Raw genomic sequence first — 12,067 nt, 5'->3', positions numbered from 1 at the left:
CTATAGGCCCATCAACTGATTTCTTGAAATGGCATGAAATCAGTTCCTATGTGTTCGTCTAGTTCTACTAATTGTTAAAAATACTATCAAATATCAATTTCATGTAATATATTAAGAGCAGTGGTTTTTTCTTAAACTACGACCGAATAAATCTAAATAAAATCAATATAAGTTCATTTGGTTAAACTCGGTTGATGAACCTAGAAAAGCTTGGAATTAAGTGAAAGTATATCCAATAAGTTCTTCAAGTTCTTATGATTATATCCATGCATTCAAAAATCAATTTGACCTAATATAATATATTGAGAGCTTTTTTAACATGATTAATTTTTTTGACATATTCATATTTAAAAAATTACTACTCTCAATATATTCGGTCAAATTGATATTTGATAGCATTTTTACAATCAGAAAAACTAGACAAATACATAGGAACTAGTTTTATGTCATTTCGAGATCTCTAGGTCTATCTGTCAATTTCGGTCGAAACCGACTGATGGACCTAGAGACCTCGAAATAATATAAAATCAGTTTCTATGTGTTCGTGTAATTCTCCTAATTATAAAAATACTATCAAATATCAATTTAACAGAATATATATATCATTTCAAGATCTCTAGGTTCATTGGTCGATTCTGATCAAAATTAACTAATGAATTTTTTTAATCACATAAAAAAAATCAATTCGACTAGAAAAAAAATCAGTTGATCATTTTTTTTTCAGTCGAATTCATTTAAGGATGAGGGTAAAATGGGAAGTGAATATAATAATTTTTAAATTATGACATATGATTTGGATATTTTGGAAACATATAGTAGTTTTGTTAAAAAGCGATTTAATCTTTATTACTTTCACGGCCAAATAATACTAATTTTTTAAACCAACACATATAAACGTTAACAGTCATTTAATAATAAAAAATTATTATAATTATTTCCCTTCTTGCAAATTTCTTATTAGTATTGTTATTATTTGCTAATAATTCAAGCATTATTAGTTTCCATCTTGACAAAGAAACAAATTTATTTATCCAAACTTGTTATGGTTCGGATAGATTAGTAAAATACTAATTTATATTTCCAAGCATCCAATGTTTAATTCTTACACGGGACATTTATTGTGATTAAATTACTTGTGATGCTATGTTTCTTGGATTTATTGGATAGGCAAAATATAGAGTCGATTGTCTATTCGTAAAATAGGGATATCTAATGTATATATAAAAGATTAGATGAGTGAAGTTGCAATTAGAATGATTTTTAGGTGATTAATGTTTGGGATATTTGTATAATTTTCTTTGAAAAAAAAGGAAGAAAATTGGTAAAACATTAAAAAAATATATAGTTTTTCTATATAATATCAAGGTGGCGCGAGCCTTTCATTTATTATTTTTATCAAAAGGATGTCCTATCTCATCAATAATCCTTTGTAAAATGATATAATTCTTCTTAAATACATTAACTGATAATATTATCTCCTGTTATAATCGAACAACTATGACAAATCTATAGTATAATTATTACAATTTTATAACTGTTAGAATACGAATTTGTTTTATTGTTTTATTCAATATATTCATATTGCAACAGCTATAAAATTATAGTTATTATAACTACAAAAATAATTATAAAATCGTAATTGTTACAATGAATTTGCCGTGAATTAATAGGACAGGTCCTTTAAAAAAAATAGAATGAAAGAGAGCAATGATTAAAAAATAATACTTTTTAATTTTTCTCAAAAAAAAATAAAAAAAAAATATTTTAATACATCAACAACCAAACTTCTGGTGGGATCTAAACATATTTTAGTACCAACAAGAAAAAAAAAATCATTCTCCTTCTAGATAGAAAAGGGCCCATAGTCAATTGCTTATAATAAAACAAAAATAAGAAAAATATAATGGAAGGGACCGATGAAAATTTTAAAAATATAAATAGAATAGACTTCACAAACTCAACAACTTTAAAGAAAAAAAATACAGGAAAAAATAAAAAAAATCCCTTTATCTTCTACAATTATCGAATTGGTAAGAAAAAAAAAATCCCTTTATCTTCGACAATTTTCACAAACTCACAATCTTTTTTAAGTCACTAATCTTAAATTGCTTACAATGACTCATTGTTTTCTTCTTCAAAGAGGAAAAGTGCAGTGTACATTGGAACCTTTGTTTCTTCTCTTTTTCCATTTGCCTTAAGTAGATTAAGCCAGTTGCCATCAATTGTTCCTGCAAAACAAGTGGTGTTTGCGAGTCATGAAACCGAAAAAAACTATAAGTTTTCGTCAATCCTTGGCTACTTTCCGAAAAACAAAACACACAAAAAAAAGAAGCTTAAGACAATCTAGAAAAGACTATATGTTAATGTTTGTAGGTTTCCCAAGAGCATGTTTTTGGATTATGCCTAGGTAGTCAGTTTGGTTCATGGTTTCTAAGCTTTTTCTGTAAACCGTTCCGTGCTGTCTAAGTTTGCCTTGATATTCTTCATTCATCCAAGAGGCAACTTTGGTTTTGATAATGCTAATTGATGCATGAGGTTTTCCGATACGTTTGCAATGCTATACTTATCATTGCATTGAAACACAACCATTACAAATATCACATACATCAATAAACACACAAAAGTAACACAAAGCGAAAAAGAGTTGTAACGAAAGGCACACTGGCGAAATGTAAGACTTCTACATCATTGCTTATATACTGTTGACATGGATAGAAGAAGTAGATATACCGAGACTAACGGCTATCCGTAGTGAATATATGCCAACTAAGAAGACATTTGATGTCAAGTCAATTGCTCTAAGTTCACGCAAAGAAATATGAAAGTGAGTGGAGAATTCCTTAAAGCCAAACAAGTTTACCATCCTTGCATTTAGAAAAGGCAATTCGAACAGGGATTGGTTTAAGAACATATATACAGTGAGAGATTTAACCAGTTCAGGAAAAAGCCTGAGTTAAAGAGGTGAACTCTGACAAAATAAGTGTGATCGAGCATACAATAGTATATTTGTCAAACTAGAATTTTTGAAACTATACATGGACAAAAAATATGCAATCCTTGTGTCTAGAATGGAGCAAGCAGCAAGATATGGTCCAAACAAAACAAAGGAAAGGACCAAGATTTCTTTATATTCATCCTTCTTTGACCTCAACATGATCCAACAAACCATCCTTCCAAATGGGATAGAAGATTTCATAGGAACAACCACTACTACTTCAATTGAAACAAGTTGAAGAATCAAAACTTTTAATTTTAAACAAGAACTGGTAAATAGCTGAATGTTGGTGATGGAAGAACTACTAGTATTCAGAACAATTATATAAACAAAGAAAATAAAACCATTTTTCAATGAAGAAATTGCCAAATATTTTAATATTGATTATGGTCAAACTAACATGCCTTAAATGCATTTGGAATAAAATATCTAGAAAGACATGGTTGACTCTTGCAAAAACTACTACTGATATTAATATATGCAGTACTCCCCATCATTTTAGGAGTTTTAACAAAGTCCCCAAAGCTGAAATGATGTCAAGTAGACCTTCAAGGTCCAAGCAAATAACTACAAAGAATCAAAGATGTAGTCACGGACAAACGAATTGCACATTGCATTTAGAATAAAGTATGGATTGAAGAGGAAGCAAATGAGATACTCCATGGTTTCTCTAGTTTGGGCATACTCGAAAGAAAGAAAGAAAGAATTGATGTGGTAGAACTTCAGTGAAAATAACCGTTTGGTTGTTCTGACTAATACTATATTTTCAACTGCCAACTTGTCAATTAGATGATGTTGTTCATGGACAACTGCTATGTGACAACATCCTTGCATCTAAAACAAAGTAGATAGGAAGTTATGTTCCAGATATGAACTGTTCGTTGTCCTAGACTTCAGTAAAAACAACTAAGAAGTTTTAGCAAAACACAACGAGCAGAATCATGGAAGCTTCCTATACAAGAGGAATCATTATGATATCGATTGAATTATTCTTTTATTGTATCGATAAGAATCTTCTTTCTCACCTCAACAAATTACAGGGACTCACACGGTCAAACCGTACATTTGTTTGTATGCAGTGAAAAAATTTGTCATTGAAGGGAAATGAGAAGGAATACCTCAAACGTTCAACTTGAAACAAAAGTCTTCCTCACCAACTCTTCGATCAAGAACGGGGTCCCTACTAATCACGAAAGATCACTCCATCCGCAAGCTCGAGCAAGATGTCGAGGGAATCTGGTGAGAACTTCCGCCCAAAGAGGTGGGAGTAAGTTGAGTTGGACTTTCTTAGCTCCTTGATGAGAGTGGCGGAAATCTCCGGCGGCCTGTACGTGTGCGGGTGGCCGTCTACGCTGTCGGTCCAGTTTACGCTAGTTAAGGTGTAGCGAGAGCAACCTGCGGGATCGAGCATGTCGAGGAGAGTAGGGAAGTAGTGTTCCTCCGGGTAGCAGGAATGGTTCCTCGACCTTAAGCACGGAAGCTTGAACTTTTTCCAGAGCCGACGGTCGCGCACCGTAAGCATGGCGTGCCGCCTAGTGAGGACGAAGAACTGCGACCCGTAGCGGAAGCGGACGAACGGCACCTCGGGCATCATCACGTCGTCGCCGCGGGCCACGTACCGCTTCCACAGGCCAGGCTCGTCGGAGACCACCTGAATGTAGCTCCGTTGGCGGGGGAGGTGGAGGTACCCTCCAAGGGTGCGGTAGGTGAATCTGAAGGAATGGAGGGGAACGCAGCGCTCGGAGAGGAGGGCGAAGAAGGCGTTGGCAGGGTCGTCAATGAGGGCGGTGGCGAGGAGACGTCGCGAGGCGGAGATGAGCATCGGGGAGGCGCGCTGGGTTGACTTGGCATTTATGAAGCGCCCCCGGAAAGAAGGAGTCGGCGGGAGGATAAAGCGGGTGGCAGGGTCGGCGTGGACGTACACGTTGAACAGCCGCTCGTGCCCGCGGAAGAACCGCTCCCACAGCGGTGCGAAAGCGAGGTCGGTATTGGTTAGAAATAAAAACGCGATCTTGGGCTCCGACGTCGGGCGGCGCAGAAACCGAGCTCCGCCGCTGCCGGCGAAGTAGGGCACAGCAGCGCGGCGGAAGAGCGCGAGGTCCTCGGCCTCGTCCAAATCAGGAATGCTCGGCATCGTCTTTGGCGGCAACACCCATGGAGCCAAAACCAACACCAACGGAATCGACATCAACAGGAGCAAAGAGATCACGAACGGAGGCGAAGAAATCGTCGACATCGTGCAATCCTGGTCCAGATTTTTCCCTAGAAAACCTTCACCGCGTCGCCCCGCTAGGGTTCTTCACTGCATCCGAACGCAAATCATTCATCAAAATAGCGAATCGATCGGCTCCATGTCGCACGAAGCATTCGTTGCTCGCATCAAAATCAAATTTTGCAGGTAAGAACGGATCGAATTGGGAGGATTTGGAGGGAGAGTCGCGCGGAGGCAGCCTTTTTGTCCCTTTCTGCATTATCCTTTGAAATATATTATTTCTTAAATCGATCTAACCGTCTCATTGCGGGAGTGAACTGGCGGTGACCTTCGCGTTACGGACCGTCGATCTTGTGATCGACGTCCATAAATGATCAACATTCAACAAACTACGGATCATCAAATCTGGCGCTGAATCAGCGTGAGAAGGATTCGATACGGAAACGAGTTTATATAATTGTCTTAAAAGTCCAATAAACTATTTCATATTCATATTTATGGTATTTTTTCCAGAGGAAATTATTTTATCACGATAATTACAATATCAAAAACGACTAAATAAAACAAATAATTAGGAATAATTACAGGATATTTGAAGTAAAATTCAAGTCAGAGAGTAATATTATATTCAAAATTATGTAAAATCACATATTATGATGGTATTTAAGTAATAAAGTTAAATCTCTTCAATAATTTTTATTAATTAATATTAGATTAAAGTGTATGAGTAAGTCTATTTTTTTTTAAAAAAATGAGTAAGTCAATTTTGATTATTTCTTTATCATTTTATTAGTAGAAAAATAATATTGGTTACTTAAATTAGGAAGAGGAAAATAAAATGCCAATGAGTTGTAGTCTCGTCATTAATGGGCGACCATTGGGTCTCAAGTTCAATTTCCGATGCAGGTAGGTAGGTTTCTGTCATCTGTTTACTAGCCAACGATTTCGACATTGCGACGTCTATCAAATCGTGCCGTGGGAATTTCCTCGGATTATTTCACCTTCATGCTTGGCTAGTACCGATCGGAGACGAACGATTGTTACTTCATGAAGTCGTCTCAACGACAACTTGATGTGGATAAAGTAGAGGCAAATTTCATTGATTTTGCTAGTTGAAGCTCTTTCCACTTCGCATCATTTGTCAGGTATACATAGAGTAATTTACTTTCCGTAAAAGTTTATATCTTTATGTGTGTGGTGCATGTTATTATTTTATCTTCTACTGTATGTTTAAGAAATGTATTTTAGCACGCAACCATATTAGACATTATTTGACAGTGGTATTAGAGTTCATAAAATTATTTTATGAGTCATAGTTGGTCATAAATTATTTTTCAAAATTTTCCCTATTTTATTACGAATTTTTATTTTTGGAAAGCATCTTAGTTTGTTTAGAGATTCTAATTTTTAAAAGTTAAGAATAATTTAGGAAATTTTATTTTATAAATATTCTAAAAATTAATTTCTAGATTTTTCTTATTTTATTATGAATTTTTAATTTTGGAAAGTTTCTTAATTTGTTAGGAAATTTTAATTTTGGAAAGTTATGAAATAATTTGAAAAATTTTAATTTAGAAAATATTTCGTAAATAATTTAGAAAATTATATTTTGGAAAGTTTAATTCTAATTTTAGAATGTTTTTTAATTGGTTAGGAAATTCTAATTTTAAAAAAATTCTAAAATAATTTAGAATAATTCTAGATATAAGAGTTTCTGAAATAATTAAGAAATCTAATAATAATTTTTCTAATTTGTTAGTTAATTAAAATTAGAAATTGTTTCCTAATTAATTAGATTTTCATAATTGAGAGTAATTTTTTATATAAAATATATAATTAAAATTTAGAAAAATTGTTTCCTAATTAAATTAGAGAAATCTTATTTATGAAAAATAAGATTGTTAATCTTATTTTATATAAATAAAAATTATGTCATATATGTAAGTCAGGTAGATGCATTAGATGTATATGTGAATGATGTGTTATATCTTATGATATGTCATCATTTATGTCATGCATGCGATCTCATATAGAAAGTATATTTGAATGATGATGATGAGACCTAAATCCTTATATCAATATTAAAGTATATACCTTTCACTAATATGGTAAGAACTAGAGCCTGATTTCTTATTTGGGTTGTTGGACTCACTCCAAGCTTGACCTGAAATTAGATATGTTCAAACCATTAAGATACAGTCTCATGATTAACGGACTGGCTTTAACTTGAAGTGTTAGTTTGTTGGACTCACTCAAAGGTTAATGTGAATAGACATGAAGTTCAGTAATATACATATGATGTATACTTGTTAATAAGTTAATAACCCGATGTTTATGTGAATATTCAAATAATTTGATATGGTGATAAGGATGGGTCCCCTAAAAAGCGAGTCAAAGTAGCAAGGACCGATTGGTGTTGAGGTTAAAGTCGTAGAGTCGTATGGACTTAGAGACAGCAGACTAGGTAGGGTTGGTCGAGCGAGCTCGCAGCGCTGGTCAGACGTGAAGAGCTGAACATACCATCCGAACGACCGTCCTCCGCAACTTACAGAAGAGGTTAGGAGCCAACTACTAAGCTACCTGACCCACCATCCTTGCTGATTGAACCTAAGGGCCGATCAGTATAGTGCGCCTCTCCGACAGCATGAAAGTCGAGTAAAGAACAAGTTGGCAACTGCATGACCGAGCGGGCGATGCCCAGCTGAACGGATCTTGGTCGACTTACGACGAGACCCAACTACTTGTCAAATCGTATGTTTTTGAAAGTTTATACCAGAAAGGATAAAAAATATTCGTCGGTAAATCGTCCTTTAGAAGCTTCCAACTTGTCAAATCATAGAGATTGGCGGGCTCATTTAAGGAAAGGTGTCAGAGACACTTTATGGCTTGCCCTTTCTTGGGAATGTTTTGGGAAATATGCTAATACTTTGAGATATGTGCATAACACAACAGGGACACTATAAAAGGGAGTCTCCATTTACAGGCGGAGGTATGCGATGTTTTTTATTTGCATATGCTATGATGCGGTAATGATGAAGGGTCTCACCCCGGTGTCATGGTGGAGGTTAAAAGAGATCAAAGTCAAGACGGTCAACGAGTGGGCGGTATCGGCCTGTCGGGCGAATCACACTCCGACCAAGGATTAAGCTCCGACCCACCGTCTTCGACATAAGCATTCAAACACCCGACGCTTAAGGGACGATGTGTAGAAACTGAGCTGAGCGCTACCCCGTTCGACCAGACAGCGAGGCCTGGCACCAACAGAGTTCAATTTCGGCCGAGCATCTCTTCCGCTCGGCCTAGCAACAGACTTGACGTCAACTGAGCATGTGGACAGTGGGTTCCTGGCCGACCGAGTGACTATCCTGCTCAACCCGACAACAGACAACACTTGTACAGTGGACTTTCGGTCGAGCGCCTATCCCGCTCGACCCAACAGCAGACAACCCGTGGATAATAAAATTTTGGCCGAGCGGCTATTCCGCTCGGCCAAGCAACAGACACAGCAGGATATCTTTTGACATCCTTTTGGGAGCTAGTGCCACTGACAGGCGGCATGATCAGACAGAGGATCATACGGTGGAAGCTTCTACTGTCACTTCAGAGATAAGCTCGGCCCGTTAAGGTACTGTATCAGAAACACTTTACTAGCACGTCTTTTCAGGAAAAGCTTTGAGATGCGTGTCCGTCTCAGGAAGCGTGTACATGCGCTACATGACCTCTATATAAAGGGGGTCCAAGCATCGACGGAGGTATTCGTTACATGCGATATCTTACTGTTGCACTACAGTTCATGTTGTTTCGCTTACTGCTTCTTCTTCTTCGCCGGAGACTGACTTGAGCATTGGAGGGCCATCGCTGGGGACCCCTTCCCTGGGTCGGCACTGACGCTGATTATGTTGCAGGCGGGAGCGAAGTCCACAGGAGGTCAGCGGGAGCGCCACATCCCCAGCATTCATCTCATCAACTTTCGGATAGGATCATATTTGGCGTCGTCTGTGGGAACGTCACCTGCATCCGAGTTGAGAGGATGGAAGACGCTAGACGACTCACCACCATGACGCTCACTCAGGAGGGACTTGGGATTCTCGTTCAACCCCGAGCAGCAAAAATGATCGAGCAGCAACAACAACAAGCGCTAGCCGATAGACTAGCGTCGCAGCCTGCAACATTGGCAGCTGATAGGCGAGCGGGGCAAGAAGACCGAGCGGAGCAACTCTCCGTATGGGGACATAACCGAAGGCCGACCGACATACAGGAGGAAGCGCCTCCTGCACCGATCCCCTTCCGCTGAGCTTTATTCCAAACCCCCTTGGAGATAGCCCAAGCACATCAAGAGCGGGGATTATCTTCAGATGATGCTCCCATTCAGGATGCATGGAAAGGGAAGGCGCCCCGAGGCACCACGTCTCCTGAACGGATCAACAGGCAGTTCCCAGAGGATATCTTACAAGACCCTCTGCCCCGACACTACACCCCGTTGGCGATCGGGACGTACAATGGATCGACTGACCCAGATGATCATCTGGATCAGTTCGATAATGAGGTCACACTGCACCAATACACGGATGGAGTGAAGTGCCATGTCTTCCTCACGACTCTCTTCGGATCGGCGTAGTACTGGTTCAGAAGACTGCCGGACGGTTCGATACGAAACTTCAAAAACTTCAGAGCCGCTTTCTAGCACCACTTCGCCAGTAGCCGACGCTATCAGAAGATGAGCGTCAGCCTCTTCGCCCTGAAGCAAGGGCCCAAGGAAGTGCTTCGAGCGTACATTCAGTGTTTCAATCAAGTGGCCATGGACATCCCCTCGGTCTCGTCCGATACCATGATTAACGCCTTCACCCAGGGGCTTGCCAAGGGAGATTTTTTCCGGCCACTCATCAGGAAGCCGTCTAGGGACTTCGACCGCATGCTCAAGAAGGCCAATGAGTATATCAATGTGGAAGAAGTGTAGGCGACCAGAAGAAAGGAGGCGTCGACCGAGCATACGACACCGATCGAACACCGGTCGTCAAACATCCATCAACCACCCAAGGGGTCGAGGGCTGAAGGAGCACGACTGCACCAGGAGACTAGGGCACATGCCATACAGCATGTGGCATCCGGTCGGCCTAAGGTGTTGAAGGGCAAGGTATGGACGCCTATGTTTTGTTCATTCCACCAGTCGGTGACTCACAACACATGGGATTGCAACGGACTGACGTCAATCGTCAGCCGACCAACCCCGAGAGGATACCACCACCGATCACCTTCTCTTGATTAGCGACAGAGACACAGATCCGCTTAGCGACGGGAGGACGACGGGAGGGCGTTCGAACACCATCACCATCAGCGGAGGGGGGACACCGAGCCCGCTCGAGTATTAGCAGAGCGAAATAGGTCATCCACTCGGGAAGAAGATAACAGGAGCAATGCTTCCCGAGGAGAGATAGGCATGATCGCTGGAGGGCCGATCGGCGGTGACTCCAACCAAGCCCGGAAGTCATACGCTCGGTGGTTGGAGATCCATGCCGTAGGATGCAACAAGGAGAAGGCCGAAGGCCCCTAGATCAGCTTCGATCTGAGAGACTCGGAGGGAGTAGAGATCTCTTATGATGATGCTCTGATCATCCGAGTGATGATCGCCAACTATACCATTCACCGAACCTTCGTCGACACGGGGAGTTCGGTGAACATCATCTTCAAGAAGGTGTTCGATCAGCTATAGATTGATTGAAGCGAGTTGCTACCCATGTCAACCCCACTTTACGGATTCACAGGCAACAAAGTTTTATCGATCGACTAAGTAAGGTTGGTGATAACGATGTCTGTCACACTCGTAAATCAAATTAACAATGTATATTCCATGAGCCCCTTAACTACACAATTATGTTGTAGTAACGAGCCCAGGATCAATCTCTCGAGGAATAAATGGTAGGATGTAATCTAGGATTATATTTTTATTCCTATTTTTGGGGGTTTTAATATGAAAATGGGGGTTTAAACTTGAATCTAAGTCTAACAAAAGTGAAGCACAACAATAAAGAAATTACTCTAATGCATTAATGAAACCTAACTAGGTGCCAACAATTAAACCATAACGCATTGTCACTCTACGTTGTGATTAAATCATTAAGACACACTTAAACTAAGAATGAACAACAAGACACATTTAAATCTGATCTAAAGCATAATTAAATCGCTAACTTAGAAATTAAACATTAAACAATTAACTAAGCATCAAACAAGAATTAAACTAAATTGTATCAATGAAATTACAACTACTAAACATGAATTTAACTTCAACAAGAATAAGAAATTCTAAATGGTAGTGATAATAACATAACAAAAGCTAAAATGAAGTTGTTCTAGCTACAAAACAGTAACAAAGCAAAACAAACCCTAACCGATCCAACTCACAACCAATCTAACAAGCAACAAATTCTTGCCGTCACACAAGAGTGCCGAAGTCGAGAACACCCAACTCCGGACCTCAATGGAGCATCTCAGCTGCGTCTCAGTTCAAGGAATGCTCAAGAACGCCGGCGGACCACCTCCGGTGAGCTAGAACAACCCTAAACCCACTCAAGTGCCGAAAATCTGGATTTATGCTACCTGGAATCTCTGGATCTGGAATGAAGTTGCGGATTGCGGATTGCTGTCGGATGGAGTTCAAGAACACCGGAAGACCACCTCCAAATGTCGCTGATGAGAATCGGAGTCGCCGATTGGAGGAACACCTCCAAATCTGGCGAAAACAAAGGCTTGCCGAGAGAAGACTTCCGCCGGAGGGAACACCCGTCGATGGATCCAGATGATCGGGATGACGATGCCGTGAAGCTCTACAATAAGGTTGAAGCTTGAAAGAGTTGATCGGA

The 12,067-nt window shown here is 39.5% G+C and overlaps 1 protein-coding gene across 1 annotated transcript; it reads right to left on the bottom strand.

Annotated features, from left to right (window-relative positions):
* Positions 1 to 2,018: 2,018 nt before the first annotated feature.
* LOC121988869 (glycosyltransferase BC10-like) lies at positions 2,019 to 5,435 on the bottom strand. The gene is made up of 2 exons (XM_042542600.1): positions 4,114 to 5,435; positions 2,019 to 2,228 (listed from the first exon to the last, which is right to left on the bottom strand). Exon 1 carries the CDS (start codon positions 5,229 to 5,231, stop codon positions 4,179 to 4,181), a length of 1,053 nt encoding a protein of 350 aa, XP_042398534.1. The 5' UTR covers positions 5,232 to 5,435; the 3' UTR covers positions 2,019 to 2,228; positions 4,114 to 4,178.
* Between the last annotated feature and the right edge of the window lie 6,632 nt (positions 5,436 to 12,067).

This window comes from Zingiber officinale, chromosome 1B (genome assembly GCF_018446385.1).
Source record: "Zingiber officinale cultivar Zhangliang chromosome 1B, Zo_v1.1, whole genome shotgun sequence".
NCBI lineage: Eukaryota > Viridiplantae > Streptophyta > Magnoliopsida > Zingiberales > Zingiberaceae > Zingiber > Zingiber officinale.
The sequence above is the reverse complement of the archived record's forward strand: the minus strand, read 5'-3'. Positions and strand labels throughout refer to the sequence as shown.

Coding starts and splice junctions, on each gene's coding strand:
- LOC121988869 (XM_042542600.1), bottom strand. CDS start 5,231: ATGTCGACGATTTCTTCGCCTCCGTTCGTGATCTCTTTGCTCCTGTTG.